The sequence below is a fragment of the Scomber japonicus genome, chromosome 2 (assembly GCF_027409825.1).
Source record: "Scomber japonicus isolate fScoJap1 chromosome 2, fScoJap1.pri, whole genome shotgun sequence".
Lineage (NCBI taxonomy): Eukaryota > Metazoa > Chordata > Actinopteri > Scombriformes > Scombridae > Scomber > Scomber japonicus.
Window position 1 is genome coordinate 27,711,098 of NC_070579.1, and position 19,603 is coordinate 27,730,700.

Sequence of the window (19,603 nt, forward strand, 5' to 3'; positions counted from 1 at the left end):
CTCCAATGTTCCCATCTGTCAATCTGCCCTGTGTGTGTGTGCGCGTGTGCTCTCGTCTATCACACTAAGCTGTCAGCTGCTGGAATGTCTGACACTCGATAAAGCACAGGTGCCGCTGAAGACAGAATAGCTGCTTAGAGAAGAGAAAGATACCGTTCTCTCTTTCTCTCTCTCGCTCTCATTTAGCTCACATAGCTAGTATGTTCTCTCTCTCGTGTCTCGTGTTCTCTTTCCCTAATGATTTCGCTCCCTTTCTCCTAAATACACACACCCACACATAGAGTAACTAATAAGAGAAATTTAAGATATGCAAGAGTTCTTGAACACACTTTTTACACAATTTTGGTAATTTTGGAAAAGAATTTCCAATCTGGCATTGAAGTTCATACACTGTAAGGAAGATCATGTGTTTTGTGGTGAATCATGTCCACAGTGAAGCAGGAAATGATTCTATTCTCAGTTCATGAGACATGTAGGGAGTTTCTCTACTCTGTTTGACAGCACAATAACTGAATATTGCCCACTTTATTTTATTACTAAAAATGTTACGATTTTTCATGACATTCTCTGTCTCTCTCCCTTTGTCTGTTTCTTTATTTGAATATCAGCCAAATGTTTTGTTCATCTCTTGCGATCCATCACCATCATGACTCACATCCGGGTGATGGGTTTTATGGGAAGGAGGATAGTTGGGAAATTATGGTCAGGGAAAAGGGGAAGAGAGGTTGAGAGGAGGTCAAGGGAGCAAACAGCAAACACAAAGTTTTGTAGAAGCAGAAAATGAGGGATCAGGGATTTACATCAGAGCTACACAAACAGTGGTTCCTCTTGTCCCATAATATTAGAGTCCAACTGAATGACTCCCATTTAGCAGTCACAATAAAATGACCTCAAAAGGCAATAACAAGTCTCTGAAGTGTAGAGGGGACTATCCACCATTGGGATGTGTTTGCATTTTTCTGTTGTATATCTGTGTGGGTGCACTTGTTCATGTCCTATTCTGTAAATAACCAAGTTGCTGAAAGGAATTCAGGGTTTAACTGAAATAAATAGTGATGAGTCCCAAATATTTCAGCAGGTAAAGACTGAAGAGACATTCTGTTGTTTCAACACAATATATTTTCCAGGTAACTGGTAAATATTGCATTATCTGGCAATGTACTGACAGGTCAGTACATGGCAAGGATACCCTCATCTTACTTATGCTGGAGGTCACCCGATGATCTAGCACTGTAGCACCAGAGGCCAATGACACTATAATGTACTTTGCAGTAAAAAGGGGAGGGGATGATACTATCATGTAAATATAGACAGAAGGACATCCCAGGAAGTTACTAAATGTCTAACTCTTAACAACTAATGGATATGACTTGTTGGATGATGATTTTACCCGAATAGGTTTGAAGAAGTCCAAGTTGGAGAGAAAGTGGCTCTGGGCCTTGTCCAGCCAATCTTTGGATGAATTGCAGATGATTTCCTGCGTCAGATGGGAGACGTTGCGGTCGGCGATATGGACGAACTCTTCCAGGGGTGTGGTATTACAGAGGTCTCTAAGATGGAAGCCGAAACCTTTAGTCAGCACCTAGACAGAGAAAAAAAGAACAGTGTTTCAGTTATGTAGATAATTATGACAGAACATTGTGTTGTCATGCTTGACTAAATACTGAAATTGTGAGGGTCAATTTGCCCTCACAGGTAATGTTGCATAAACATGTGGTGAATAACACTGTTTGCATTTCAACATAGTGATTATTCTTCACCCTTTATGTATGAGCCAAAAAGTTATATTCCTTCAACCTGACCATGAAAAAATAAAATGCTCACAGAAAGATATTGCGGAGCAAGTAAGAAGGGGGAACATTTTTCTGAATGGCAGTGCTGGGACTTGCCAAGGACATCTTCAGTAGAAAACTTTCTGACAAACACCTCTAATCCCAAAAAAAATGTACCCAAAGAGACTCATCTGATGATAAAAAATGTTATTTTTTTCCTTTGTCTTTTTTTCATGTGTGTTCAAGCACCACTCCGCCTTTTTTTTTCAAAAACAAATTTAACACATTACACACACATAGCTGTTTCCATGGGGGCTTTTCTGACACATCAGAGACAGAGTCAAGACACCATGTCTGTCAGACTACATACTGTACTCATACACATACAGCTGTGATTGGTAAGCTTTTCATTGTGAAAAAAACAGGGCTTACAGCGATGAGTTTGGAGGATTGGGAATCATACATATATGCATAATAATCCAAAAGAAAATTCAAAACACATTTTCCTTTGAGAGGTCTATTTCTGTTTGCTCTCAAGGAAAGCTTCCCTTAACTGTAACTCCTCCTATTGAATCATTTTCCTGATGACCTTGCTGGACTAATGGATGCTCATCCTTTCTGATCAATACACGTCTGAGTGAAAGATGGGTGGAACTGAATCAGATGACGTAACATGAATTTGTCTTTGAGCCCCTCTCTCTGCACGTGAGGAGAAATGGGGGGAAGGGGGAAGGGTGGGAAGAGGAGCTGGCATGTGACTCCAGCCCACCAACCACAAAGCAGGGAAGATGTGATGGGCTGGGCGCTGTTGATGAGGTTGACCTGGCTAGACAAACAACTTAATGTATGTTTGTGATATTTGGTTACGTGAATAAACTTGATTTGAACGGGGGAAGAGGAGGCACGTGTGTGTATTTGTCATCTCATTGCTGATGAACAGCAGAGGTTAAGCCATTGAGAGTAGAGGAGATAACAATAATTCAAGAATATAAGGAAAAGACAGATCAGAAGGGGGGCTCTTGGTACCCACCAGTCTCTGCACCCACCTACCCCCACCCACAGTGATTTTTCTGTCGGGTATTAAAGGCTTAGCTGTGCCACAGCCGAATCCTGCGGCCCAACAGACGCTCTCAAGCCAAGGTCACTGGATTTATGCACAAGCACCGTGGCCAGGGGTGTATGATTATCTCATATGTGAAGAGGACTAAACAACATAGTCTCCCTTGATGTTGCTCTAATGGAGGCCTATAACATGTCACAATCTCTTTGGTTTAATTGTTTTAATTAACACATTTTACAATATTTTAAAAAAGGTAGAAATGAATAAGATTAATATCATTCTCAGAAGCTTTAAATAAAATAAACATATTTAACTGTAATACTCTACCTTCTCCAGATTGACGTCAGCCTCGACTATGTGCTTCATAGCGTGATGAGGAAGTGAGGCGTTGTGATGCAGGAAATGTGAAAGGGTTTCATCGTCTCTTAAAAAGTCTTTCAGCTTGAAACCTAGAGGAAAAAAACATATATCATTAAGTCAATAACTATGACACACAATCACACCTTTAATAAAAAAATGAGGAGTTGTTGTTTGGTAGTTGATATCTAAACTAGGATACACAGTTGGGTTCCCAGTGTTGTCTCTACTTCCATTTTTGCACTACAATTGAGCAGCAAACCATGAAATCTGAAAAGACTAGTGTGTTACAACTTATAAAATATATCCTGGCATGACATGATGACTGTTGACCATTTTTAACATTCCTTGATATACTGACTTGCCAAGAAAATGTATCAAATTCTCTGAATTTTCCCATCTGGACAGTATCTATTAAATGTTCCCTCACATTCCAGAAATTGTATAACTAGTGAAAGCCCAAGTGCAGGAATGATGTAAAATATCAATAATCAGTGGACTTAAACTCGGAACACAAACATTAGTCACTGAATTAAATGTATTCCTATGTATGCAGATAACTTCACAAACACAAATACATGCTCTCTCTGAGCTTTTTGTCCATCTTCTGCATTCCAAAGAAGTCAAAACATTTAGCTCATCATTCTTCTCCTCAGCTCGAGTTTTGCACTCAGCCGGGGTTACTACAGGGCGTTCCACTTTGGTCCAGATACTAGCCAGCAGTCTTCTCTCTCTCCTCCCACTGTCTTCCTTCCTAACCTTCTTTCCCTCTTTCACCTCCGTCCCTGTACTGTGAGCCACTTCTAACCCAATTCCTCTCTATCCATTCACTAGTTGTCTTCAGACCAGTCCTTAATGTCAGGTGAAACTAGTTAAGAGGAAACAAGCAGAGTGAGCAGGAAGAGCTTCTGTAGCCCACAGGCTGCATGTGTACCACAGACTGTTATTTTGGTTATTAACAGGACTGTCTCTAACTGTTGCATAACTGTGTGCTTTTAGGTTTGTGTGGCTTCATGCATTAAACTTAACTGATTATTTCTTACCCTAAAGAGGTTTGTGCACTCTTTTGCTGCCCAGGATTATTAAAATGAATAGATCATTGCTATCATCACTCTTGTTGGTCTACTCTATTCTGCTCTGCTCTCCCACAGTCTGCTCACAAATGAATGATGTTCAAATTAATTTGGGTTACATCTTTTATTTTAAGATGTCATCCCCTCCCTTTCTTCTTCCTTTCCCTTCCCTTCCTCTCCAGTAAATCTTAATCTGTTCTCTTTCTTTATAGTTATCAGATGACACACACAGACACACACACACACACACAGGACATACTTTGCTGCCACTGAGCAGAACATCCCTTGAGAGGAAGTGAAAGAGAACAGTGTGTTTCAGTGTTTTGAAGGGGAGGTCATGTGGTGTCACTCTCTTTTGCTGCCTCTGTGACTGAGCAACAGAGTGTGTGTGCTATTTGTGAGTTTGAGGTGTTGAGTGTGTGTGTTATACACCCCTACCATTGCTGCTTTCCATGGGCCTCTGTGCATAAATGTGTGTAATTGTGCACCTGTGTCTGTGTGTGGATGTGTGTGACCTCAAGTCTCAGCGGAGAACAACAAGGGAGTGTTAATAAGGTCTAATCAGTTGCCCAGTAGGAAATCACAGCTCCCATGGTGCACTGCATCCAAAGGTCCTTGAGGACAGACCAGACTAGATGGTTCAACCTGATTAAAATTGAAAGTCTAGCAGTTGTGTCTGCGGAGGTGCTTATTTATTTCATTTCCTTCCTCTCTTATCTGTGTGTTAGTCTTTATTTGCACTGCCTAAGTGGTCTAAATCCTCTGCGTTAGCAGCAAGGTTTTTAGAAGTAAGACAATGCAAGAAGTAACTAACCTTATCTGTGTTTGTTTATGTGTGTTTTTCCTATGTCAGAGTCAGCTGACTACAAGGGCAAGCCCTACAGTAACACTTACAAGTCTGCACAAGTTTCTGGTGCTGCCTATCTTGTTTCAAATTAAACAGCCACTACGCACAGTTTAGCAATCTGTCTCAATACTGGTAAAACTGGTCCATAAGCAAGTTTAGATGAATGTGGAATTACATATTCCTAAATTCGCCACATCTTGGCAAACAGGCATAAAGTCACATTCCTGAATAAGAAAGTGTCTTTACATGGATCAATAAAAGTTCACTGCTGTGCAACTCTGTCAGCAGTAAGATAAACTCATAGAATGGTGAAATCAAAGAGAGTTTTTTAAACCAGACAACCACATGAAAAGAAATAATCATGCTGAGAATCACTTTCGTTAAAAGTCAGATGAGAAGACAGGAAAACCTGTGTATGAAAAGCTCAACATTGACAAACTATCAGCCCACATTTATCTCTCATCTATTCATCCATTTGGTGTAGAAAATGTTATATGACCCTCCTGGTCTGTCTGCCTCTAATTCTTCCTTTCATCTATCTGCCATGTCATTCTGTACTACATATCAGATACAACAGAATTGGATTAGACATGATCTTCAAAGAACCATATAGCCTCTGTGATTTATTTAGTTATCCTGCAGGCAAAAAGCTCATCCCTCTACCTGACCCTTCCCAAACTCCCTTCGTTTTCAGTGTATAGCTCATTTGTTGACCCTGTCAGTTGCTGAATTATTAACCAACACGTGAGGAGCTCCATTCTTGGCTCTTTGATCCATGCTGTTATTCCTATAGCGTCACCTGGCAGCAGCAGCTCTTTATTTGCTCTCTCCTGCATCATACATGACAGTCCTGGGTCTACAACAGTGCATTCCCTCACGTGGATTAGAGACAGATGTAGATCAGTATATGGGATTGAACATTTGCAGATCACTGCATTTAGAAATCAATTGTGATGAAATGCACAGATGTACCAAAGCCTCTTTAAAATAGGAGGCTGAATAAAAAAAAAAGAAAAAATATGCATTGCAGGCCACTGGCTCTGTTCATCCTAATCAATATGTAATGATCCACAGATAGTGGATAAGGTGCTGATCTATCACAGTGCTCTACTTTAAACTGCTTACAAGAGAGACAGCACAACATCAAACACCACACAATCAAACTGAAAGATACATGAAAATGTAATAACATTAACAATCTTTTCTTTTAATTTCCTCTTAGGTGCAATCGCTCTCCTTTTTCAGGCCATGCTATGCTTTAAAGGACCATTGCATAATGTGCTGTACCTCTGGGCTAACAGACGGTAGCCAAAACAACAAGGACCTTGATTGTTCTGCTTTGTTGCATAATTTCAGATGGTGGATTCTGCTCAATGCACCCTTACATTAGGGTGTGATGTGAAACCAAGCTAATATCCCTTTATTTATAGGAACTAAATGGACTGATGTGTAACAGCGATATATTGTGGTAGCAAAGCAACACTAATGGAACAAACAAAAGTGCTGCCAGTATAATTAAACTCCCTTGTTACAATATAGCAATTAACTGAAGTCAGTAGTTATGTCACGGTTATTTGTTGTTCCTGTACTCTACCCTATAATGCCCTTCCTTGTGTTATTATCCTCCATTTCATACAGTATTAGTGGGTTTTTTCATAACATCAGTACATGTTTTCCATTTTCTTTTTATCTGGGTTGTCTTTTAGCACATGGTTTGCTGGAAAAAAAAAATTGCCATCCACATCAAAATAATCACTGATCAAAGTTCATGTGTTTGTGTGACTTATATTCAAGTGAAGTAAGGTAAGTACAGAGTTCAACACAACCCCCCTTCCTATTTTCAGGTCGCTTTGACCGAGTAAGCACAGCCAAGTCATCAACAAGATGTTATTTTAGAAAGATGACCTTTCCCTGCTCAACAGCAGCCAAGGTCATGTTGACAAATCTCCTTCTCTCTTTCAAGATTTAACTTGAAAAATCTAACACTAAAATGTATAGTTCTTGAATGCGTTATGTAAATTGATGGCAGAGATTGCAAAACCACATGCATTTTATCAGTGGTAGACCACATTCGTGACCAGTCCTCATAGACAGGAAACAGCAACATTCCAGTTGGGACCACTTTTACTACCACATCAGTGCTGTGATTGTACAGCGATTGTCAGGGTGGTGCACAAGTTTGTTTTTCCTGTTGTCTACCAACACCGGCAGAAAATGTCTGAGGCAAGGAAGTGCAACACCCACTGGTGTTTGGGAGATGGGCCCACCATGGCTGGCAGGCACTGATAAGGACGTAAGTTACACCCTCAACACTGCTCTGCAGACTCTAACAGCAGTTACATCAGCTGCTCTGCAAAAGTGACTGAGAAATCAGACTAACTTGTTTTTACTATGTCCCAGATCAGGTTTTATTCAGTTTGTACTTTTTTAATAATTGAAGAGATTAAGACGACGTTGGAAACAAGTATCTCTCACTTAGACTGTTGAGATTGGCATTAATGCAGTTGTGAACCAAAATTGTCATGAGGCTGAAGTCGAGAAGCAATGTGTGAATAAACTGTAGGTGCGACTCACTGACACAGTTAAACTATATCTGCATGTGAAGTTGTTTAGGAGTTTCCCTTTCTCTTTAAATGAGCATACAGGCAAGAAAAAAATGGATAAGAGACTGATCAATCTGGATGGGTGGGTGACTAAGTTGATTGATCAGTCAGTCATTCAAAAACTTAATTTAACAAAAAACAAAATCAAGCAGATAATCAAAGACATGTCCTTACTGGCAGTGTTCTTCTGCAGCTTCCTGAGGGCCCTCAGCATTCCTTTGTAGCCCTCGTAGCTCTTATCATTCTGAGTGTAGAGCAGGATTTTCTTGGCATCAATGAACAGACGGGAGATTCTAATGATGTTTCCAGACAAATAAAAAAGAGACACAATTATAAAGACTATTTCACATGTCTGCAGGATTTGAAGGCTGAGAGGATCTCCTCTCAGTTTTCATGAAAAAAATGTGTTTGTCAATGTAACTACATTATTATATTGATAAAAAGATTATTAATTTTAAAGAATTGTTTTCTTTGTGATAAGTAAATACCAATCAATTAAAGCAGTGCTTTGATGGAATTTATGAATCAGCGAGATCGTCATGTTACTTACATAGAATCGTTGAAGTTTCCCACCACCCCAGGAGTTTCTCCAGGGGTAGGGTTGCGGAAGCAGGGGTTGTTAGCGTTACAGATGATTCCTTGTACCCAGGGCAGAGTGCCCGCTGAGGGCAAGGCTTTGTTAGGGAAATGGCCTGGAAATATATGCATTCATATTGGAATTAGTATTAATAAAACAGAGGGGAGATTATTAAAATGTACATACATCATAAGGCCTCATTGGAGAATATTGATCACCAGTAGTCATTCTTGTAAATCAGTTAAATGCTTCCATTTTAAGAGCCCTGCCTCACTAACAAGTCCTTCTGTTTCTCTATTCTTCTTTGCACTGAATAAACCTAAACCCTGAAAGAGATTTTTTTATACTCTTTTTAAATAATCATCTGAGCTGTTTAGTCAAGACTTGACAGTCAAGAGACCCTTTGGATAATCCACTGTAGATGTATTTGTCCAATAATCAACCCTGAACAGTGTAGAACAAACTCACTACTACTCACTAAAGACCAGCTAAAAGAAATGAAACAAAAATGGAGAGCATTTCCACAGAAATGGGAACCATCCAAAACTACATAGAGTTCATTTTAACCCACACAAAGACTTTAACCATTGCCATCACTGCCTTTGGAGTAAGTTTAAAAAAGCACAAAGCTCTGACTTTATCTTTACAATTTGCTTATCAGCCAATTTAACTGCTACTGTTGCAGTTTACTAAGGTTAACCAACAATTATCCTGAAAAGATAAGTACTCAAGGCAAGAAGGGGGTCAAGGAGTTAACCCACTTCTTTAGAGTTCACTGGGTGAACTCAGCACAGACTGATTGATGATAAACATTTGACTTCATTGCTTTTGTCTGAAGTGTGTGTGTCTTGAGTGGTGTGTGTGTGTGTGTGTGTGTGTGTGTGTGTGTGTGTGTGTGTGTGTGTGTGTGTGTGTGTGTGTGTGTGTGTGTGTGTGTGTGTGTGTGTGTGTGTGTGTGTGTACAAGCATAAACCTGCCACAGCTTTTCCAAAATCTCGTCCATGGACTTGACTCACCTCACTCATGCAAGATATCATATATACATAAAAACTCATCTAAATGAGTTATTACAAATGAAGATGAACTTCAATTAATATGTAACTGGAAAAAAGATCTCTTGAGAAACTGATGTCTGATGTCCTTCTCACAAGTAAAACATCTCAATCTAAAAATGCTGATGGTAGTTTTTATGCTTTCAACCAGTAATAATCTAATTGAGTGGATATGTGGGCAGAGTTGTGAAACCAGTACTGCTGACGAATGACATTGTAATTCCCTGAAGGTCCTATCACATGTTCACATAGTGCAAGCAAATATTGACAAATCCAACAGATCCTTTTGTGACAACAGCATGTAAACCTTGGACAACTAAACTGTTGATTTTACCAAGAACACTTAGTCAAACACTTTGCTTAAAATTAGACAATGTATCAGAAAAGTAGAATAACAGACGTATAGCTATCAATGGTATTAAAATCAGGAAGAACAAAATCCAGGCAAACATTTTTAAATTACACCCTGTTTGTGTTTGAGGGAGATAATGGTAATATATTATGAAATTATTATAATTAATGCCTTAAAACACCAAAGGTTTGTCCTTTACTGTGTGCAGTATTATTATCTTAAGGCTTTTATTGGTATGTACATTGAAATGTGCAGTTTAAATGAGGAAAACAGCTGTCATTGTCTTTCCTTTCAAACATGAAGAAAGAAAATGAAAGCCCTCGTTATTTCATTCTGATCATTCCTTCTCCGTGCACAGTAGATATTTCTATGTATTTGTTTGTAGTTTAACATTGCAATAGAAGTGCAATAGAAAATGTTTTGGTATCTAACACCGCTCCCTCCTTCCCTCCCACTCTGCCAGCTTACATTCATGTTGCTCGTAGGGTGGATAATGTATTCGGACTGAGATTAGGATGAAGAAAATGAACAAAGGCCAGATAATCTCAATCAGCAGCTGGATCTAAGAGAGGAAGACAAAAAGGATGATGATGGAAGTTAATCAAGCAAGGCTTTACACTCTTGAAACACAAAACATATGCAAGAGATGAGTTAATTATTCTAAAACAGTAACAAGTTATCCTGTGTGCTTATTCGTTTGTTTGTTTTTTTCTACAGTTAAACCACGGTAATCTTGACTGCTTTAGAAGAAGAAGAGAAAAACACATCCTCATGAGTAGTATATGTGTGTGTGTGTGGGTGGGTGGGTGGGTGGGGGGTTGTGGGGGCTGTCAGCTGCCGTCCTTTGTAAACAGTAATCTCACCATGAGTCTGTGTAAAGTATATGGGTTAATAACGGGAGACAGAAAGAGAGGTCTACAAGGTTTAAAGGACTACGAGTTGGCCCATCTGGTCCATATGGCTTCTATGCTTCAGCTGTCTGTGTCTCAGCCTTAACCAGCATGGCAGACATGCAGTGTGAGGATAAAGCATAGAGACACTTGCTTAGAAAATGCACTGTATCCCTTTGTTGGAAATAACTGGACTGAAAGTCAAGCAGCCACAGCCGTCACTTTGATGAAAGCTTTCAGCTTGATGGACAAATGGCTTAATTGTATGCAAATGAGACTCCTCATTCAAACACAAAGAAAGACTTTACTACAGCCCTGAACTGAATTTGTTTTACATAACTGTGAGTGTGTGGGCATCAACCAGCACAAGATGATAACTGGATAATGAATCTGTCATGTAAATGTATCATCATCTCATCTTTGACTGAGTCACAATATTCAGAAAAGCCACAGTCCAAGTGGCTCGGAAGAGAATGACATCATTGCCATTGTTGGGGGTTACATCTGCATTAGCTCCATACATATTAATGAATTAAAAACATTAACTTCTTTGTAAAGCGTATATGACTATGTCATGTGATGCTGGAAAAATCATCTCTGACTCAAAGTCGACCCACAGACAATGTGACAATGTGAGACAAAGAATTTACAGGAAATCCTACAATAGAAAATTCCCGCTATTTAGGTTTTTAGTCTTTTTTTGCTGACTGACCTAAAAAAATACTCACTGCAGTATTAGCGTAGTTAACTTCAAACAGCCAAAGCTAAAAAGTCTGCCTAGCAGCATACATAACTCAATATGTGGCACTAATAAAAAATATATATACTGTATTTATATGGTTTCTTTCAGGGTCATATATTCCAGAAAATAAAAGCATCCAATAGTGAAAACACCAATGTTTTGATAAAGTGCTAAGAGACATGTGTAAAGTATTGAAAAAATGCAACAAAAAAAAACAAACAACAACAACAACAACAAAAAAAGATAAAACAAACCAAATAAATAATTGAATGTGTACTGTTATGTGTACTTATGTAGTCCATTGTTCTCATGGTCAGTAATTAGAAGACCTCATACTTACAGTCTGTCTCCGTCGGTAGGTGAAGTTCTTCCAAAGCAGTAAACCCAGTTGAGTGGAGACTGCCATTTTGCTGTCTTCCCAACCTCACTGAGCACGCTCCAGCTCCTCACTGTGAACCCAATGAGACAAAGAGAGACGATCAGCTACTGCAGCTTCTTACATGAACAACAGATAAAACAAAGGTTCACAAAGCCACCAAATACTTTGTTCTTGTTTCGTTCTTTTAGAATAAGACAAGGTTTACAAAAAACTCAACTTCCAAGCACAGTGACGCACTCACATGATGTGAAAACAGAACAGAAAGTCATTACATCAACAAACCATAACCATGGACATCCAATTGTACCAAATATGTCCTGTGATCATGTAACACTGTGCATGAAAAGTATGACAGCATCAGATAAAATAAAAGAGACCTTTTCAAAAATACTGTAACAAAAACGCAAACAGGAACATAGCAAGCATTGTCAGGCTGGTTATTTTAACAGTAGTTCGCCAAAACTAGATATATTGTCACAGGAAAAAAAGGAATAACTAGCGACAATAAATAAACATGACAATAGATTTACCTATTAATCAAATCTGTAAACGCAAACCAGCCAAGTGTACAGCAACACCCAGTAAATGAAGTCAACTGATGACTGAGGAAGACTGCTAATGATTGCAGGTTGGCAAATTTTTTTCAGGTCCACTTGTAGACTCATCTGTCCAAAGGTCAAGCTACAGTTAAACTGGGAGGACATGTGGGTGGTGGGCTGTTTGAATGTGCTGGAAGTTATCATCACAATTTTCGCCTTGTTAACACCCCAGTCTCACACACACACACACAAACATAACTACTTCATTTGATATAAATGTTAAAGGAAAACGTCACTCTAGCTTCACATTATCTTAACAAAATGAGCCCCTGATTTAACAGCTCTAAAGGGTTTCGTTTAAGTATTGTGATAAACAGATATACTTTTATATTTTTCTTTTTAAAAGACAACAGCATTTGTCTTAATAACTAAATGAAATGTGGTTCATTCAGTGTGAAAACAGTGTGGGGGTGTACAGTATTTGTTTTGTTTTTTTCTATTTGTAGATTCAAAAGTCATTGGCCTTGTACTCAGACCTCTTGTATGTAACACACGGATCAGACCACTAATTCTATCCTTTAGACACTAAAAACTCAAGCAAGAAGATCAAAATACACTCAAAACATACTGCAATTTTATGATTTTAAGTTTCTTTGTTCGCAAGGCTTACTTTGTTATCTGCATTTTTTAACCTGAAAAACTCAAAGAAACTCAAATATCAACATAAATGTCAACATTCAATGTTTAACTCAGCTAATTTTGTAATCGTGCTTTATGAAACAGTTACCTGCTCACTGAACTAAAACCAGGTCAACCAGCCGAGACTGAAATACTTAACTCCTCTATTAAAGGCACCGTAGTTTACAACACTTACGGAAAACATAAAGTAGCTACCAATCAAAAGTTTGGACACACTTTTTTGTTGAAGAGAATGGGAAGGTGTTTCCAACCCTTTGATCATTGATTGGTATTGTAGCTCTTATCCTGAGGCAAATGTATGTGATCAAAAGAAGGTTAAGTAGATGCGTTATAGCGCTGCAATGCAAACATTAAGCTTTAAAGAGGATCATGGCTACCAAAATAGCCCTTGTCACGGTCAAAAAGAGTTAATTAACATGATTAGTCTATGAGTAAATCCTGAAATTCAGCTTACAGTTTGATTGTGAACTTGGGAGTTGGATTTAGACATTATTTGCTGGAATGATCAACCCTGTCTTGTTTATATATCCTTTATACAGAATAAAACTTATTGGAGGCAATACAGAGTCTAACAACAACAGAACCATGTCAAGGACACAGTGACGTTCCAACATGATTTCTCTACTGGTGCAGAAAACAGTTGGTTGATCATTTGTTGGTGGGCTGGAAAAGGCTCTGTCCTGATCAAATCATTAATCCAGTTTTCTCTGGTTTTACATCACATTTTCTCTGATGTAACCATTCAGACACAGTTGTTGAATTTAGCAATTTCCTCAGATGACCAAATAGTTTTTTGAGAAGATAAAGAAGTATTTACTCTTGAAATATCAACGATTACTTATCGCAGACTTTTTCCAAAGGGGCTGTACAGAGTAAAGCCACTGGAATGTATGAAATGTTGCAATAAAAACCAACAAGAACATCGGGATCAAATAACACCAGTGACCCACGCACAATATCTGCTGTACGGGTACATCTGTTTTCTCTGTGAGTAATTTGATGGCAGTAATCACAGCACAAACTGTTTCATTGATAAACAATGGAAAATACCTGCTGTAGACTTACTGAAACACATGGTGAAACAAATACTGGCAGACACCATCAACTTATATACAAATCAGAATAGGTGATTTAGCAAGGTTCCTAGAAATTACAACAATGCCATTATTTAGGGCTAAAAGACAAAAACATTATCAGTACGTGCTTTTCCTTACAAATCAACACACTCCTACTTAAGGACGTGTTTAAGATGTATGTATAATACTCTACTTTGAGTGATCATTTGTTTAATATAGGTTTTCCACACAAAACGATCAATTGTCATGCTAAAATCCTTAAAATTACATCCACTCTTTCCAGAATCAAGTCATATACCAATACATTTCATCTCAAAAGTTTAACTGCTCTTCACAAGATATGTCCGACTTAACTGAAAAGTCCATTCTCAGTGTTTGTGCTCAACAGACATCACATTTCCACATCACAATTGTGTAAGATGAATACTGGATCAGGATTTTCCCAGCTTTCAAACTAGTTGTGATGTCAAAAACCCTGTTTGAAGGCCCACCCTTCAAACACAATTGTACCTACAAATATTCAACAGTAGGTACAAGAGGCAAAACACATTTTTGAGTAGAGGGGGGCTTTAAATTAATATATTTCTTTAGACTACAGCAAAAATCCTGTGATATGGATTCAGGAGAAACACCAGTTTCATTACCATACTGTATGTGTGGGTGGACTATTCTCCATACTTTAGGCCATCAATTTTGATTTCTAACAGACATTTTGTCTCTATAACTATGGCACCTTCATGTAGAGATCAACAATAACATCATCTTTATTTCCCATGGTCAGCATCAGCAGTTCTACTTTGGTGTGGTCATCCCAATCTTATGACTTGAGTCCGTCTTAATGTCTTTAACCTACATTACAGTCTCATTTAGGTGAAAACTGAGATGGACATAGGATCTTATGTTGAGATCTGTGGGGTTCAGCTGAGTATTGAGCAGCCCAAATGGTGCAGAGCCCGGGCGCCTCTAGTGGTGCTCACAAATATCTTCATTTTTATACTTGTTTACCATCAATCCTTGCTCACGTGTCGTATCACACTCATACAGGATTTTTTCCCAACTCCATTGTCTCCGATGTTGTCTGAATGCACTTGAATGATCATTGGGAAAACAATCCAGCGAACACCAGTTTGTTTTTTGCCATAAATAAAGACGACAGGGAAGAAATATCGTCGAAGATGTGCATAAAAGAGATTTTTTTTCCTCTTCAACTACGACTGAAAACAGAAAGCAAATGCATGTCGTCGACGTTGCACCATCACAGCAGCAATGCACATATTTAAAAACAAAAACAAAAGCCTATCATTGGACTGACCTCGCACAATTTTCTATAAAAACAGTTAAAAACAATAAGAATAACAGACTTAAGAGACTATAGTCAATGATTATTATAAAGCAGCATATTTTGCATTGCAACGCAATGTCAACATTATGACAGACTAACAAAGTTCTTAAATCTGACAGACTTAGCCTATTTATTGTGTTTCATTGTTCTATTGAACTGAGGTTACTGTCGGTCACCCAGCTCCGCGATGCTGGACCACAAACACGTCAAGGTAGCAGAAGTTACCTACAAGTACAGTGAATGGACTTTCAGCATAAAGCTCCAAAAATGTTACATGTGGAAAATATATGCCAAAAGCTACCCAAATACGAGTCTATAACTATTAAAACAATAATTCTGTTAGAAAATTAATTAATTCCTTCTCTCTATATTCTTTTCTTTCTTTTTTTTTTATAGCAGACAAACACTTTAACAAAGTGCCTTTTATTTTCGGAATGCTAACCGGAAGCTCCAAATCTGATTGAGGTTAACTTCACATAAATGCGACTCATCACAGCAGACGGTCAGAGAGGCTACAGTAATACAGAGAAAAAACAGCTACCACAATGTTTGTCATTTCACCAAATAATCGACTTCACCATGAACATATCAAGTCCATTCAGCACACTGCAATTCCTGTTAATTTTTTCGACGGTAAAATAAGTCAACTTGGCTTACAGTTGCCAGGCAGCAATTAGTATTCAAAACGACAATTATTTGTTAGTTTGTTAACCTTTAATCACACAAAGCCTGAATGAAAATATTAATCTTGTCAAAACATGAAAAGAAAATGATATAAAAATATGTTTTAAATGCAACACGGTGCCGTTAATCATTTGGAAGAGCCAACAAAGAAACTCACAAATTGTAACAAAAAACTCAGAAAAAAACTCTAAACTCACCTACCGTGATTCTGAAAGCGGTGAATATCCACTCTTTCTCTTCTCATGAATTGAAATTAGTCGACAAGAATAAAAAAAATGACCCAACTGAACTGTATTCCTCTACAGTTGCGCTCCTCCGCTGCTCTATCTCTCTGTCTGGTTCGAGTGTTTTTTTTTTCTCCAGCAGGGTTTTATAGCGCCGCTTGATGCGGAGCAGAGGAGAGGAGAAGAAGAGGGTACTATCGGTCACCGTTTGTTGCTACTCCCATATAAGGCAAGCACGTGCGGAGTCAAAACATGTCTTAAAGGGACAGCGACACCAAACCAGCACCATCTTTTATACAGTCTATGCCAGCACCACATCTTGCTTTTCAATTACTGCCTCAAGAAAAACGTAAGACTGAAATAATGATGATAATAATAAACTTTATTCACCCTCCACTTACGGTTAGACACGTAAAACCAATTTAAATAAAACTTTAAAAAGAGTTTAAAAAAAACTGTAGTAACCTGATGAGAAACAACAACAATAAAGAAAAATGGATGAGGCATGTTGGAAATAAAAAACTGTGGTATCAGTTCAACAAAGGTGGTGACAAGTGGTTTAAAATATATCACCAATACTGCAAGTTACTACTACTACTACTACTACTACTACTACTACTTATAATAATATGATGATAATAATAATGATGATAACAATAATAATAACAACAAAAATAATAGCGATAACAATAATTCTCTTTATTAATAGCGTAGATATGACAGCTTCACAAAATCACAACAGGAAACAGTAATATATTATATCATATTGTTATAAGCAGTTCCAAGAGATAGCTACCTTGTGTCTGAAACAACAAATCTCAAAACACAGAACATTTTTTTGTAGAAATTAAAAATCCTAGATGTATTTAAAAAAATTAAAAAAAATCACTCATCGGCATACTCACAATTTAATCCGCTAAAATACAATCAATCAAACAATTATCAAACTTTATTTAAACAGCACCTTTCATGCAGATAAGTACAATTCAAATAGATTTACAGATGACAGAATATAGCAGTAGGAACAACGTCTAATACACATATGAAACAATCAGAGAAATTACATAAACTGATAAAATCTCTATTAGGTTGTGTCCTTATACGAACCTCTCTAGAACAGAACATCACCTTGCAATCTTCTTCCTCTTCCTGAAAAGCATGATGAAATAATCTGTCTGTCTGACTGACTGTCTGTCTGTCTGACTGACTGTCTATCTGACTGACTGACTGACTATATGTATATATGTGTGTGTTTGCCCTGTGACAGACTGGCATCCAGGGTGTACTCTGCCTCTCGCTCAGTATGCGCTGGGGTGGGCTCCAGCTCTCCATGACCCTGAATAGAGAAGTGGCTTAGAAAATAGATGGATGGATGTTAACTTACTTCATTGGCACTTGCTGCTTTAATCCATCAAATCTTGACTGAAAGCACACCAGGCCACGTGCATTGATGGATGCAGTAACAACAACAGCAAAATGCCTGTGGAACAGCAACACATGCTATACATAAAACATGCACAGACTTGGATTAGAAAATAGTATTTCTCTATCAGAGTCGTTGCCAATCTTCACTAAGTTGCTGTAACTGCTGTCTGCACTGGAAGATACGTTTTTCCAATTTCATTTTTTTTTTTTTTTTACCAATTTTTTGTTGACACTGATGTTGTGTCTCTAATCGTACTAAAAACCCATATTCACCGGAATAAACGCAGTGGTGAGAGTGAAACTGGAGTATATGGTTTGAATAACTATTTAGCACAGTTATTTTTAACCCTCACCCACCTTTTTCTTACTGCTGCTGTGACTCATGTCGGTCCTCTTCACTTATGTTTCATATCCCCCTGCTGATTCACTGACTGAGATAACTAATATCGCCCTCAAGGGTATTGAAAAATCTGTAAAACTGAGGTCTCTGTTCAAGAACATCTATAGACACTTCACTTGTCACCAGACACCAACGTCTGGCTGCTTTATTTGTCTGCCTGCATGGCTGACAAATAAACTAAAAGTCTGGTCCGAGGGAGGACCTTGTTAGTGGAAATTACAAGTAAGTTTCCTCCTTCATAATGATGCACTCGGGGTCAGGAAGTGCAGAACTAACAATTCTCATGTTAACCAGTGCCTGCTGATTATTATACATGTTCTAAAGTCCAATCTGTTTTTGTTTCACTCAGAATGATGCAGTATGTATGACAGTGTGTGCCAAGTTTGACAATGGAAGGCTGCTTTCAGCTTCGTCTACTAAAAGTGAAAAGTTTCTCTGTGTATACCAAAAAAAGTGTAAGATGTATGTAACTTCACAACTATAGTTTGGAAGCTAATCATGGTCCAATATGCAACTTTTGCATGTGTGATATGGATACTTGAAGCCTCCAATGTACAAACACTGAGATCACAGACATCTTGTGTCCAGCAGTCAAACTTTTGAATTGAAATACATTAGCATAGTGATAGAGTCTGGATTTTTAATTACAGGAAAGGAGGAGATATTATTTGAAAGATTTCTAAGGACATATTTGAACTTTTCTCTGGATAAACCATTTTAGAAACAAATTATTAGTCAAAGCAGAGTATTTGATTTGTTTTAAAACATGACTGGAGGAAGTTTTTAAGTCAAAAAGAGCAGTATTTCTTCTTAACTCTAATAGTATTTATTTTCTGGTTAGCTTTTGGTAAGGCTGCAGGAGCCCGGTGTAGCCTATAGTCCAGGCTTACTAATGAAAAAAGAACATGACGACCATCTGGCAGTGATTATCTACCCTCATCTGCCTCCACTGTCTTTTTATTCTGCTCTCTTTGCTTGGGGGAGCAGTTTAGTTTAAATATAACACAGGAGATGGTGGACAGCTAAATTGTTCTTTCCCCTGTTGTTTTCCACTTAAATCTGTAGATACTAAGTACAGATGAAAAAAAATCCCAATGCTTCTACTCTCTTATAGTTGTTTCTGATGACATAGTGAGTATGGTCCTGTTACTCCAGTGACATGTTGAAGATAAATATTTCCCTGCCTTGTTTTTCCTTCAATAAAGATGAATTTTCTGAACAACCTCAAGTATAGTTACACTAAAATGTATCTACCAAGCACATGGTCTCAGTCTTCAGTCTTGACTGAAACTGGAGATGCGTCATTATGCTTTGATTTCGGAAGTTTCAACTGACTTTGTTTTAGAACATAAGTGAACATGGTGACCCTCCATCTAACTGTGTTTGGCACAGTAAGTCTGGCAGCTAAAACAAGATAAAACAAAGTGTTTGGCGCGGTCTCTCAGCATGGAGTCTCATTAAAGCAGGATCCTCACTCAGAGAGATTAGTCATTTAATCCATCAAAGATGC

At 38.1% G+C, this 19,603-nt stretch overlaps 1 protein-coding gene across 4 annotated transcripts in view; it reads right to left on the minus strand.

The window, feature by feature from the left end:
• Nucleotides 1-16,376, minus strand: part of LOC128375911 (phospholipid-transporting ATPase ABCA1-like) — a 41,368-nt gene extending 24,992 nt beyond the window's left edge. For 2 of the 4 annotated variants that reach the window (XM_053336351.1, XM_053336328.1), the window contains exons 1-7: nt 16,242-16,376; nt 11,666-11,774; nt 10,162-10,255; nt 8,263-8,404; nt 7,887-8,005; nt 3,160-3,281; nt 1,391-1,582 (exon numbers count right to left, since the gene is read on the minus strand). In XM_053336351.1, the coding sequence (XP_053192326.1) occupies nt 1,391-1,582; nt 3,160-3,281; nt 7,887-8,005; nt 8,263-8,404; nt 10,162-10,255; nt 11,666-11,731 (735 nt within the window). In that variant the 5' untranslated portion in view covers nt 11,732-11,774; nt 16,242-16,376. Of the gene's footprint in view, nt 1-1,390; nt 1,583-3,159; nt 3,282-7,886; nt 8,006-8,262; nt 8,405-10,161; nt 10,256-11,665; nt 11,775-12,234; nt 12,339-16,241 lie in introns of those variants that run through there. The other 2 variants (XM_053336344.1, XM_053336336.1) reach the window with 2 other exon arrangements.
• Nucleotides 16,377-19,603: the final 3,227 nt, after the last annotated feature.